The sequence below is a fragment of the Sus scrofa genome, unplaced genomic scaffold, assembly GCF_000003025.6.
Source record: "Sus scrofa isolate TJ Tabasco breed Duroc unplaced genomic scaffold, Sscrofa11.1 Contig944, whole genome shotgun sequence".
NCBI classification, from domain to species: Eukaryota; Metazoa; Chordata; class Mammalia; order Artiodactyla; family Suidae; genus Sus; species Sus scrofa.
The window spans coordinates 366,726-380,447 of record NW_018085356.1 but is presented as its reverse complement, the minus strand read 5'-3'; the positions used below and the strand labels follow the sequence as shown (position 1 = coordinate 380,447).

Here is a 13,722-nt window from a genome sequence, read left to right as displayed (position 1 = left end):
CTCTCTTTTTTTTAATTTTATTTTTTTGGTCTTTTTAGAGCTGCACCCACAGCATATGGAGGTTCCCAGTAGGGGTTGAATTGGAGCTACAGCTGCCAGCCTACACCACCGCCACAGCAACGCCAGATCCAAGCTGCGTCTGCGACCTACACCACAGCTCACGGCAACACCAGATCCGTAACCCACTGAGCGAGGTCAGGGATCGAACCTGTGTCCTCGTGGATACCAGTCAGATTCGTTTCCACTGAGTCACGATGGGAACTCCCCAAAAGTGTTGTTTCTTACGGGATGTTTATGGTTTCACCAGAATTCTACCCAAGGAGAATTCTGTTGCTGTCAGTATGTGCCATGATGACTTTTGGTACAAAACTCCCTTTTCAAATGTTTCCCAGCTGGAGGAAGCACGTCAGATTCATTCGCGTTTTGAGGAGGAATTCAGCTGCAAGAAGGAAGAGATGGCGCAGGTGGTGGGAAAACAGCAGGAGCTGCTGGAGCGTCTGGACGCGGAGCATGAGGCCAAGGCCCGGCTGGAGCTGCAGCTGCACAAGGCGGAGGGTGAGGCCGCTGCCGAGGGGCCGCACCTCGGGGCTTCGGAAGCACAGGGCCGGGGACAGGGGACAGCAGCGCCCAGGTGGCCCCGACCCCCACGCTCCTGGTGCCTGGAGCTCCCGGTGGCCTTGCGCGGGCGCTCCGCCTCGCCCAGCGGCCCTGTGCCGTCTGAGTGGGAACTGTTCGCGCCTGCCCGTCCCTGCGTCCCCCGCGGGGCCTCGGCAGCCACGTCTCCCACGTCCGTCCGCAGGCATCATCGAGGGGTTCAAGGAGGAGAAGGCCAGCCTGCAGGAGGCGCTGGGCCAGAAGGAGGCCAGCGAGCAGGGCCTGGTGGTGGAGCTGGAGGGCCTGAGGCAGCAGCTGCAGCGGGCGGCCCGGCAGCAGGCGGAGCTGCAGGAGGCCAACTCCGCACTGTGGAGCCAGAAGGAGGCCCTGGCCGCGGCCGCGGGCGATCGAGAGGCTGGTAAGGAGCCGGGGTGTGGGCAGCGCCGGCCTGGCTACGCCTGAGGCTTGGGCTCCGGGGCAGCCGTTGACTGTCGAGGCCAGGTCAGCTGCCTGTCTGCCGTGGTCCCCGGAGGCGGTGATCATCAAGGGCCTTCTTGGGATCAGGGAGTTGCTGTTCGAGGGCAGATTTGGGGTCGCGAGGGGTGAGTGGGGCTTTTGGAGGCAAAGAAGGGAGATTTGCCCTAGAAGGAGCCTGGGTGGGATTGGAGGCCGGAGCCGGTGCGGGCTGCGCGGGACCGAGTGCGAGGCCTTTGGGGGTGCAGCTGAGGTTCCTGCCAGTCCTGGGGTCTCTGTGCTGTGCCCGGTTCCTGAGTTCACGGCTCCACCCGTGGGGACCTGTGCCAAGTCTGCTCCTTGAGGCATCTGGCTCTGCATAGAAACCCCTGGATGTGCGACTGTTTTGTTCCACGTTTCTCGGGGTTACTGGCCAAGGACCTGAGACCATGAGGGCTATTTACACATTTTATTTAAAATTACCAGAAAAGTGCCCAACTTTAACCTTCAGCAGTAAGACATACAGTTTTTCACAAAAGTGATTCTTGTTGTGCCTTGAGATTCTTAGATATTTTACGTCTTAAAACATTGAATATGGGAGTTCCTGTTGTGGCACAGAGGAAACAAATCTGAGTAGGAACCATGAGGTTGCAGGTTCGATCCGTGGCCTTGCTCAGTGGGTTAAGGATCCGGCGTTGCCGTGAGCTGTGGTGTAGGTCGCAGACGCGGCTCGGATCCCGCGCTGCTGTGGCTGTGGTGGAGGCCGGCAGCTGTAGCTCCAGATCGACCCCTAGTCTGGGAACCTCCACGTGCCGAGGCTGTGGTGTGGCTCTGGCGTAGGCCCATGGCTACAGCTCCGATTCGACCCCTAGCCTGGGAACCTCCATGTGCCGCGGGAGTGGCCCTAAAAAAAAAAGTCAGAAAAAACCCCAAAACAAAACATCGAATATAAAAACAGTTAAAACATCAGAAGCTTAAAGTGCAGAGCCGTTGTCCGCAGCAGGTCTGTGAGAAGCGATTTCCTGGGAGCTCAGGGTTCCCAGGCCCGTCTGGGCGGCGCCCCCTCGGCCCCTCCCCCTGAAGCCCACCTCCCTCGCCCCAAAACCCACCGTGTGCGTCCCGACCAGGCTGAGGAGCCCTGGTCCGTTTGTGTCGAGCCGGACAGTTGAGGAAGCTCCGTCTCCTCCCTCAAGTCCTTTCTGGGCTCTGCCGCTGATGCGCAGCCGGCTCTGCCCCCTCGCTCAGGGCGCCTCTGCCCTTGTCTCGATGCCTTTGCCGGCGCGTCTGCACGGGCCTGGGGTTCCTGGAGCAACGCGTCGTGTGCGCCGGACCGCCGTCCGCGTGGCCTGTTAACACTGGAGTCGTGTCCGGACTCCGTCTAATCCTTCAGCTCTTTTAGGGCGTGTGGCATCCGTCTGTCTCGGTTCCATTTTGGGTTTTTTTCGGTCTTTTTAGGGCTGCACCTGGGCATATGGAAGTCCCAGACTAGGGGTTGAAACCTATACCACAGTTCCCGGCAACGCCGGGTCCTTAACCCCTGAGGAGGCCAGGGTCAAGCCCGCGTCCTCATGGATACTAGTGGGTTCATTACCACTGAGCCACAGGGGAGCTCCGCTTTTCCATTTTTGGATGTAAGTTTCTTTTGTTAGAAAATGAACCTGCTGTCTTCTTCCCCTTGGAAGTCTCTTCTCACCCTTTGCTCTCGGGGTTTTGTTCTCTTAGTTGGGTCTCGGGTGCTGGCATCTCATCAGGTCTCTGTCTGCGGGGGTCGGTTCCTCCCCCTCCCACCTCGTGCTGGGGTTGCGGTGACTGCAGCCTCCCACCCTCCCGTGTGCCTGCTCCTTCCTCGGCCCCAGGGACAAAGGCGTGCGCGAACGCGGGTCCCCGGCGTGCGCCGTGCGCCCTAAGTGCAGCGGGTGGGCCTTTCTGCCCTCCCTGAGCGCTGGGCACGCACGCAGAAAGGCTCCATACAGGCAGCTTTCCCTCTCCCTAAACGCAGTGGAGGCTGGGGAGACAGGAGTCTAGCTTTGGCTTCTTCTCCTCGGTTACTCTGAGGTTATAAACCCTCATTTCTTTGCGTCTCGGTTTTTGTTGAGGTGTCTGGCTGTGTTTCTCTGCAGCTGTTTTTAGAAGTGTCTCTGAGGTTGCTCAGGTGCCCTGTGCTGCGGTGGCTTTCCCCTGCGTGCCCTGCTCTGCCTGGGGCCTGGCGTTTTCTGTTACACCTGAGTTTGTGGTCTTGCTTCCCCCACACAGTCCCGTGGGACAGTGCCCTGGGCACTTAGCACCTGGCCTCCGGGTCCCTCCCATTCATAGCCCGTGCCTATTGCTGGAGTTTTCCTTTACTGGATCCGTCTTCCCTGCCCTGGGTGTGAGGGCCTGGGGTCGGGGCCCATGGGAGACACAGTTGTGCGGCCGCCCAGCCGTGGACAGGGAGCAGCCTCCTCCTGGCTCCCCGAGGCCTGAGCGACTGTGGCAGCTCTGTCGGGACAGAGAGCCCTGACGCGCTCGCCCCTGGGCCTGGCTCCTCCTGTGGCCCACCTGCGTGGCCGGAGCCCCCAGCTTTGGGCGGGGCCATGGGACCTGTTCCTGGGCCTTGTTTTATCCCAGGAAATTCCTGCACTTCCTCTGGGTCCGCTGGGTTTGCGCTCATCTTTGCACAGTCCATCTAGGGACTGTAGGCGCCTGCCACCCGGCCCCTGGCCTTCTCTTCCCAGGCATGGCCCTGGGGGCGGCCACAGGGTCCTGATTCTGCTTGGGCTCCTGGTGAGCACTGGCCAGCTTCCGATGGGGAGGTCGGGGAGGTCCCAGCCTGTGGGCAGCTCAGCTCAGCCTGTGTCCTGGCTTCCCTGAGGGTGACGCTGTCTGTCCCATGTATTTTCCTTTATTGTCTAAAAAGTCGGCAGGAGAGGGAGTTCCCGCTGTGGCTCAGAGGGTTAAGAACCCAACATAGTGTCTGTGAGTGTGCGGACTCCATCCCTGGCCTCACTCAGTATGTTAATGATCTGGCGTTGCCACAGGCTGCGTATAGGTTGCAGATGTGGCTCGGATTCTGTGTTGCTGTGGCTGTTGCTGTGGCCAGCACCTGCAGCTCCCATTTGACCCTATCCTGGGAACCTCCATATGCCGCAGGTGCGGCCCTAAAAAAGACAAAAAAAGCACCAGAGCCCCTGGGCAACACAACCTGTGCTGGCCTTAGTCCGTCCAGGTTGCTGTACCTGACGCCAGAGGCCATGCACTGCAGGTACTTGCCCCACAGGCCTGGAGGCTGGAGTCCAAGGTGAAGGTCCGGCAGGGCCACCTTCTGCTGGGAGCCTGTTTCTGGGAGGGGCTGGTGCTCTGTGGGCCCCTCTGCGTAAAGCCACTGATTCCCCCTCATGCACTCTGTCCTCAAGACCCTGGCCTCCCAACAGCAGCAGCTGCGCATGAAACTCTGGCCAGAGCAGGGACCTCATGGAAACACCTGAGTTTCAGAGGTTGTCCGGGGCCACAGCGTGTCCGAGTCCTGTGCCGTCACCCTTCCTTCTCTAGGTCACCCGTTCTTCTGTCTTCATCTCCGAAAATGCTGTGTGTTTTCATTCACAGGTAACCCTGTTTCTAGAGCACACAAGGGTTCAGGTTTGTAAAAGCAATGAGTGATTTCTGGGTGATATGCTCGGTGTTTGCATCAGGTTTTGCAATTTTTTTTACTAAAGAGGAAAAGTGCTTTGGAGCTTCTGTGGCAAAGTACGGAAAACGCTAAGTCTGATCTTCAATATTCGTACATAAAAGTGGGCAAGCATCTCACAATGATTGCTGCGGTGACTGGGCCGCAGGGACCTGCCTTGCCATTGCTGTGCCCGGGCCAGGGCCCTACGCTGGGCGCCTGCAAGGTCTCTCGGCTCTGGAGTTGGCCCGCGGCACAGATGCCTGTGCTCAGTCCTGCTGCCCGAGGGCCATGTGGCCCTGAAGCTGGTGTCTGGGTGGACGACTGGGCAGCACTGACCATCACAGCGGTGACACACGAGCCCTTGTTTCAAGCCTCAAAGGCTGTGAGTGACCCTGTTCTCACTGCATGTTTAAACCTCGTTTACCGTAGCTGCTGACGTATTAGCATGGAAACGTACTGGGAACGTTGTTCCTAGTGGGGGTGATAGCTCATCATAAAAGATTGACAGATTTTTATAGACCAAAATAATTCACTTTTGCAGGCTGGTGAGTGGTAAATATAAACTTACAGATTTAACGCTGCGGTCTCCTGATAGTGTCAGCACTTCACCATCCATCGAGGGGAAGCCCCGTTTTTCCATCGAGGCTGCTGGAACTGCAGTTGCCCGTGGGGTGTGGCCTCGTCACCCAGGGCATTTTAGGTCACCTTTTGGTTGGCCAGTGGCTCGACCCTGTTCCTCAAGACAGGTCACCCTGGGCGTGTGGTCAGGTCTGCAGGGAGCCTGCCGCCTTATAGCGTGTTTTCCTGCCGTGTTTTCAGCGGGTCTTGGGCTGGATTGTGGCTGTTCACGGGGACACATCCCTCCCCCCAGGGGCTGTGCGTCCTTGGCCGCCATGCGTCTTGAGCCTGCGGGAGGCCAGGGGCAGTGTGGTGCCTCTGCACGGCAGCCCCTGGAAGCCTCCTGGAGCCCGTGCCCCAGGGACAGGTGGCGGGGCACGGGGCGGGGGCGGGGGCTGCTCTCCCGGCGGCCGCGTGGCGGGCTGTCTGCTGTGCCGGCGTCACGTGGGGACCCGGGCTTTGTTTCCGAGGGACCGCGCCCTGAGCTGGGGGCTTTCTCTGTACCATAGCTCTTCGGAGGGATGTGGAGTCTCTGACGCAGGAGCAGGCGGAGGCCAGGAAGCAGGCTGAGAAGGACCGCTCGGTGCTGCTCTCCCAGATGCGCGCTCTCGAGGCTGACCTGGAGGAGCAGCTGTCGAGGCAGCAGGCGTGCGCCCAGCAGGCGGCCGAGCTCTGCGCTCTCAGGCAGCAGCTGGAGGCCCTGGACCAGCACCTGCGCCGCCAGCGGCAGTTCATGGACGTAAGTAGGCGTTTCCAGCGCCTCTGCTGGGTCGTCGCGCAGTGGCAGCCGCTGCGGCGCCGGGGTTGAGGCGCACACAGGACATTTGGGTGTCGACCACATGCCCCGTCCTGGGCCCGGGGAGCCGGCGCCCGCTGTCAGCTGTGGGCCCTGTGCGCCCGTCCATCCGTCCGTCCGTCCGGGAGGCCCGCAGCCGCCTGCTGTCTGCTTTCCTCCTGCCCGCCCCGCAGAAGCCTCCCAGGTCACACCTGGGCCGGGCCTGCTCCATGCCAAGGGCCCAGTCCCCTGCCCTCATCCCCGCCCTGCGTCGACGGGCTGCGCTGGTGCCGTGGACGCTGCAGGCGCTCAGAGGAAGCGCCTCTCGTGACAGGAGCAGGCGGTGGAGCGGGAGCACGAGCGCGAGGACTTCCAGCAGGAGATTCAGAGGCTGGAGGAGCAGCTCCGCCAGGCGGCCAGGCCGTGGCCCCGGGGCCCCCGTGACAGCGACGTGAGTCAGCCCGCCCTCGGGGCCCGCGCCTGGGGGTGGGGGCGCGTTTTTCTGCAACAGTTTGAAGCTTTATCTTTAGAAACGTTTTTGCCTTCCATGTGCGTGAAAAACGCCAGCGGGCGCAGCTGGACGAGGAGGTATGAGTGCTCCATGCGTGTCTGTGTCCGTCCGTCGGTCCGTCCGCATCCTTGGTGCTGCTGCCCGCTTGCCCGCTGCATGGCCAGATGGGGTGGGGGTGCTGCGCGGGCCCTGCCTCTGGCCGGTTTTTCTTGCTTCCTTCTGCTCGGGGCTGCATCTGGCTGCTTCCTCCTGTGTGAGGCGGCTGTAGCTGATTTGTGTATTCTTGTCAAAAATTTAGCTGCCTTCGAGATGATTGTGGATTTCTGGTTCTCCGGGACTGTGGGCCTTCTCGGTTCCTTTTGGTTGCTCTGGGCATTCCATTCCTTACTGTCAAAATTGATTTTCTTTCACAGGTTCGGCACTGTTAGTTTTGTGTATCTGTTCACTGAGAACATGCTCTCGTGTCCTTTCACCAGACTTCACAGCATGTGCTGCTGTGGACTTTTTGCCCTCTTTTTATGGCCGCACCTGCAGCACGTGGAAGTGTCTGAGCCCCGGGGTCGAAGTGGAGCTGCAGCTGCTGGCTGCACCACAGCCACAGCAAGGCCGGATCTGTGACCCACTGAGCAAGGCCAGGGGTTGAATCCACGTCCTCACAGAGACCACGTCCGGGCCTTAACCTGCCGAGCCGCAAGGGGGACTCTGCTGTTGTGCACTTTTTAATGTGGAAGATAGATTGTTTTAAAAGTTACTGTTTGTCAAGCATTTTTTGTTGTTTTAGGTTGAGTTGTTAGAAGAAAGATTGAGAGAAAAATCAGACGGGCTTAATGAACTGATTGTAAAGAAAGAACTGGCAGATAGACAAGTGTTGACCCAAGAAGAGGAGATTAAGCGTCTGGAGGAGGCAAACGCCAGCAGCAGGCGAGAACTGGCGCAGCTCCAGGGAGAACTGGAGAGGCTGCGAAAGGCCCTGAGGGACCTGGAACAGGTGATCTTGTCATGCCGCGGGTGTCCTGCTCGGTCCCTGGGTGTGTCTGACCCGTCCCCGGGTGTCCTGCTCGGTCCCTGGGTGTGTCTGGCCCGTCCCCGGGTGTCCTGCTCGGTCCCTGGGTGTGTCTGGCCCGTCCCCTGGGTGTCCGGCTCATGGGACACCTGTGGGCTAACCACACCTGCTCACTGCACTGCTGACCTTCGGTCTTCAAATGTGTGGGGGTCCCCGGGCTCCAGCATCCCCAGCCAGGTGTCCTACAGCTCAGCTTGACCCTGACCCCACCGACCTGGGGATGGAGTCCCTCAGTTCTGCCCCCCCGCGACCCCAGACGGCCATCTCAAGTCCAGCCTGTCCCATGACCCCCTCAGGTTCAGCTGGTTTGCTAGAGCAGCTCACAGAACCCAGACACTTTACTGGGTCACTGGTTTATCATAAAAGGACACAACTCAGGAACAGACGAAAGCATGCAGACGGCAGGTGTGGGGGCCCCCAGCCCAGAATCTCCAGGGCTCGTCCTCCTGGGGTTCTGTGGAGGCTTTGTCATGCAGCCTCCAGCCCCGCCCATCCTCGCCGGTGGTCAGGGCTAAGACGGTCAGTTCTGGCTCCCCTGGTGGCCAGCCCCCTCCTTAGGTGACCTGGGGGCTCCCCAAGAGCCACCTTGATGACACAGACTCTGATGTGGCTAGAGGGCTTTGTCCGAATGTCGGAGCACCTGTGTCACCCTCGGTGGTCAGGAAACGTGGTGGGAGGATGTGCCAGCCGTCGGACCAAGACCAGACAGGCTTCTTGTTCCAGATCGGGACACGTGTAGAGTAACAGTGTTTTATACCCACTTTTATAACCCTCCTTTGTCTCTTGAGTACGCGGAGCTTGTCCTTTTAAGCCTGACGTCTTGAACATTTACTAAGACGTCAGGCTTAAAAGCTTATTTTGTTAAAACACTTTACATGGAACCTCGTTACAATTATTTTAATTTCTGAGTTAGGAATTTATGTCAGCCTCTCAGTGAAACCATTTCCAGTGCTAGTTCTTCATGTTGTAGTTGAGAATTTCACAGCTGTGACAGACAGCTTCTTCTGTCTGAAGGTTCCAGACGAGGTGGGAAGGCTGGCACGGGTGGGCTCCTCTGGTCGCGGGAGGAGGCGGGGTGTGGGTGAGTGGAGGGCCTTTCTGGTCAGCATTGCCCCTCCCTACGTGTTTAGTCTGAAGGAATTGAAGTTTCTTTTTTTTTGCGTTTTAGGGCCACACCCGTGGCACATGGAGGTTCCCAGGCTAGGGGTCCAATCGGAGCTGCAACTGCCGGCCTGCACCAGAGCCACAGCAACACCAGATCCAAGCCATGTCTGTGACCTACACCACAGCTCATAACAACGCCGGATCCTTAACCCACTGAGGCCAGCGATTGAACCCACATCCTCATGACACCAGTCAGATTCTTAACCTGCTGAGCCACAATGGGAACTCCTGAAGTGTCCTGCATTTTGTCACTGGAGGTTAAAAGTATACTTGAAAGTCTGAGGCTCAATAAGAATTTTTATTTTATTTTTGTCTTTTTAGGGCTGTACCTGCAGCATATAGATATTCCTAGCCTAGGGGTCTAATCGGACCTATAGCTGTCCACCTACACCACCGCCACACGGGATCTGAGCCGCATCTGGCACCTACACCCAGCTCACGGCAACACCAGATCGTTGACCCGCTGAGCAAGGCCAGGGATGGAACCCATGATCTCACGGTTCCTAGTCGGATTCCTTTCTGCTGCGCCACGATGGGAACTCCGAGAAATTTTATGTTAGAGTCCCGGGTTTGGCTCTAGGAAAACCCTGCTCCAAGGAGGAGAGCTTTTTTAGGAGTGTTTGGTTTTCGAAAATACTGATGAGAACCAGTAAATGAAGGACTCGCTGTGCTCGGGTGCTCCTCTGTCGCCTGTCCTCAGGGTCCAGCCGCTTGCTCTGCTCGCTTGGGGACAGTGTGGGGCGGACAGCCCCGGAGCGTCACAGGTGCTGGGTTGTAGCAGTGCCGTCTTTTCGCTGCCGAGTTGGTCCACGTGTCCAGTTTCAAAGGCCTGTTCCCCCCACCCCGTGTGTTGAGACCGTTTTATCAACAGTACATGTTCTTCGTAGGCTTTTTTTTTTTTTTTACAGTTTTACCTTTTTATTTTGGTGAGAACATTTAAATTCTACATTTTTAGCAACCTTCAGTTATACAATACAGTGTTACCAACCATACTCATCACATTATACATTAGATCCTCCTACCTTACTCATTTTATAATTGAAAGTTTGTACCCTATTACCAAACTGTCCCTATTTCCTCTACCCCATTCCCTGGAAAGCACTATTCTACTCTCTGTTTCTATTCAAATTTTTTCTTGGTTTTTGCTTTCCAGGGCCACACCCTCGGCATACTGAGGTTCCCAGGCTAGGGGTCTAATTGGAGCTCTAGCTTCCGGCCTACACCACAGCCACAGCAACAGTGAATCCAACCCGCGTCTATGACCTATACCAAAACTCATGACAACGCCAGATTCTTTTTTTTTGGCCTTTTTCCCTTTTCTAGGGCTGCACCCGAGGCACATGGAGGTTCCCAGGCTAGGGGTCTAATCGGAGCTGTAGCCACTGGCCTACGCCAGAGCCACAGCAACGCGGGATCCAAGTCGCGTCTGCAACCTACCCCACAGCTCAGGGCAACGCCGGATCCTTAACCCACCTAGCAAGGCCAGGGATCGAACCCTCAACCTCACGGCTCCTAGTCAGATTGGTGAACCACTGAGCCACAAAGGGAACTCCTCAACGCCAGATTCTTAATCCACTGATGGAGGCCAGGGATCGAGCCAGCAACCTCAGGGATCCTCGTCAGGTTTGTTAACCACTGAGCCACGAAGGGAACTCCAGTATTTTTTTTTTTTTTTTAAAGATTCCACATATAGGCAGAGGAAACGAATCCTCCTAGGAACAATGAGGTTTTGGATTCGATCCCTGGCTTCGCTCAGAAGGTTAAGGATCCGGCGTTGCCATGAGCTATGGTGTAGGTTGCATATGTGTCTCAGATCTGGCATTGCTGTGGCTGTGGTGTAGGCCGGCAGCTGTAGCTCTGATTCAGCCCCTAGCCTTTCGTAGGCTTTTTAATGGGATGTGAATGTTCACTCTACAGATGCAGTGTCACCGTGGCCCGGTTCTTAGGCAAGTTCTTTCCAATTAAAATTTCTGGGAGTTCCCACTGTGGCTCAGCAGGTTAAGAACCCAACATAGTGCCCGTGAGGATGCAGGTGCGCTCCCTGGACTCACTCAGTGGGTTCACCACCCGGCATTGCCGCAGGCTCAGCGTAGGTCGCAGACACAGCCCAGGTCTGGTGTTGCTGTGGCCGTGGAGTAGGCTGGCAGCTGCAGCTCCAAGTCAGCCTCTAGCCTGGGAACCTCCACATGCTGCGGGTGCGGCCCTAAAATTGGGGGAAAAAGAAAAAAATCGTAACTGTCTGGAGACCGATCTGTACCTTGATGAGTAACTGCTGAGGCCACTTCCTCACAGTGGAGTAGCGGGCACAGGCCGGCGCTGGAGCGGGACTGTGCTGTGGACCCTGTGTCTGGCACCTGCCAGTGGGCATAGTTGTGCCCAGAAGGGCTGAGGACAGTCTACTGTGGTCACAAACCGCAGTTCGAAGCCCCTAACTTCCTTGCCTAAAGTAAACCTTTTCCTCTTGAGTAGGATAAGGAGGCGTCGCAGGGGCAGCAGAGGAGTAACTTGCTCTTGGTGTCTACACTGCAGTCTAAGGTCGACGAGGGCAAATGCCCGGTGCCTCCTGTGGGCGGCTCTTCCGAGGGTCCCGAAGTCCAGCTGGAGGCAGTGCAGAGGGTGCTCCTGCAGCGTGAGGATGAGGTGGGTGCGGGGTCGGCCACACGGGCACGTCCCTCCCTGTGCGTCCGTGAGCAGGGCGGGGCGTCCAGCAGGTAGGGTTTGTGACCCCTGCTTGTTCTCTGTGATTTTCACGTTTCCGCGTAGGTTATAGAACGTTAACAACTTTTTGTGGCATGTACTTTTAAATCTTTCACAGTGATTTTAGTAATTATTAAATCATTTAGGATACTAGGTAAATTTTTATTTTTTGCTTTTTAGGGCCACACTGGTGGCATATGGAGGTTCCCAGGCTAGGGGTCTAATTGGAGCTGCAGCCGCCGGCCTACACCACCGCCACAGCAACGCAGGATCCGAGCCGCGTCTGTGACCTGCGCAGCTCATGGCAACACCAGATCCTTAACCTGCTGAGCAAGGCAGGGACCGAACCTGCATCCTTATAGTCGGATTCCTTAACCCCTAGCCATGACGGGAACTCCGGATACTAGCTGATTTTTAATGCTTACCTTCTTTAATGCAAGGTTTTGGACTTAAAGCAACAATTAGAAAAAGTTAAAGATGACTTAGTAAGTAAAAATGAAGAAGTCCTGCACCTGAACTTGAAGTTGGACCTGCAGCACAGCAGTATTGCCGCCAGCATCAGAGAGCTGCAGGAAGAGAATGCCAGTCTGAAGGTCAGTTGGCGTCGGCGGTGTAGGTGACGTGCCCAGCGGAGGGGCCGCCCCAGACGTGTGCTTCTTCCCCAAGCAGAGGGAGGGCCCTGGGCAGGCAGGTGATTTCAGCAGGCGCTGACTTCGGCTGGCCTGGCGCAGGGGCAGCTCTAAAGCGTACGGTGGAAGCAGCTTGCAGGGACCTTTAGTGGAGCCAGAGTCCCTTGGCTGGTAAAGTGCATCCGCTTTCACCTCCCCCAGACTGCTTCCTGTTTGCAGCCTGGAGCGTCAGGTCTTTTGAAGGGTGCTCATTGGAGGAAAACTGCAGGAGAGGCAGCTCCCCGAGGACAACAGCTGTGACAGGGAAATCAGTCATGACTTTGGAGCCGAGTTGCTGCTTTGGGCCCCCGTTGTAAGGGTGTCCCGTTCTGGAAGAGGCGGTCGATGCTGAGGGCACGGGCGATGGCTTCCAGCAGCAGAAAAGGACAATCTGTTTGCGAGTCTCCTCCGTTATCTCACTGTCATTGTGCTTTTGAAGCAAAACACGGAACCAGCCCGTGCAGAGTGTGGATGACAGAGTCGGAAAGAGCGCGTCACCTGCAAGGCCGGCCTGGCGGTCAGGGGACGGGTGGGAGCGAACCGCCGAAGGAAGCGGAAGGCTCCTGTCGCGGACGCCTGTGCCGCACGGAGGCTGCATCGGCACGACTTTAAAGGGTCTTCGGTGCAAACATTTTTTAGGTCACTCCCAGGCTCAGGTTGTCCTCTTGCTGGGAATTCTTCCTTCATCAGAGGCGAGAGGCAGAGGAGATCGCACTTGGCTTATTCTTAAGGGATTGTGTGAAACAAGGTGCCTGGAAAAATGCAGTGTTGGTTTTTGAAAGCTGAACTAGTATGTCATTTTAGGCGGAAAGCACTCTTCATAGAAAGCATTTTATTTGTTTATTTATTTATTTTTTTGTCTTTTTGCTGTTTCTTGGGCCGCTCCGGCGGCATATGGAGGTTCCCAGGCTAGGGGTCCAGTCGGAGCTGTAGCCGCTGGCCTACGCCAGAGCCACAGCAATGCGGAATCCGAGCCACATCTGCAGCCTACACCACAGCTCACGGCAACGCCGGATCGTTAACCCACTGAGCAAGGGCAGGGATCGAACCCGCAACCTCATGGTTCCTAGTCGGATTCGTTAACCACTGCGCCACGACGGGAACTCTGAAAATATTTTAGTTCCATTAAGAATAGGCCTTTATAAAGACAATTCTATTTTTTTAATTACTCAATGAATTTATTACGTTTATGGTTGTACCACAACCATCACCATCCAGTTTTACAGGATTTCCATCCCACACCCCCAGCGTGTCCCCCTCACCCCTCGAACTGTCTCCTTTGGAAAACATAAGTTTTTCAAAGTCTGTGAGTCAGCATCTGCTCTGCAAAGAAGTTCGTTGTGTCCTTTTTTCAGATTGCGCATGTCAGTGAGAGCATTTGAGGTTGGTGTCTCACTGTCTGACTGACTTCACCTAGCATGATGATTTCTAGGTCCATCCATGTTGCTAAAAATGCCAGTGTTTCCTTCCTTTTAATGGCCGAGTACTATTCCATTGTGCGTGTGCACCACATCCTCTTGATCCACTCCTCTG

The 13,722-nt window shown here is 56.6% G+C and overlaps 1 protein-coding gene across 1 annotated transcript in view; it reads left to right on the top strand.

The window, feature by feature from the left end:
• The window catches only part of PCNT (pericentrin), a 115,346-nt gene that overhangs the window by 61,329 nt on the left and 40,295 nt on the right, over positions 1 to 13,722 (top strand). The window contains 8 exon segments of the mRNA XM_021082502.1: positions 393 to 555; positions 800 to 1,012; positions 5,821 to 6,050; positions 6,421 to 6,537; positions 6,654 to 6,674; positions 7,379 to 7,585; positions 11,294 to 11,464; positions 11,962 to 12,114. Coding sequence (XP_020938161.1) covers positions 393 to 555; positions 800 to 1,012; positions 5,821 to 6,050; positions 6,421 to 6,537; positions 6,654 to 6,674; positions 7,379 to 7,585; positions 11,294 to 11,464; positions 11,962 to 12,114 — 1,275 coding nt within the window.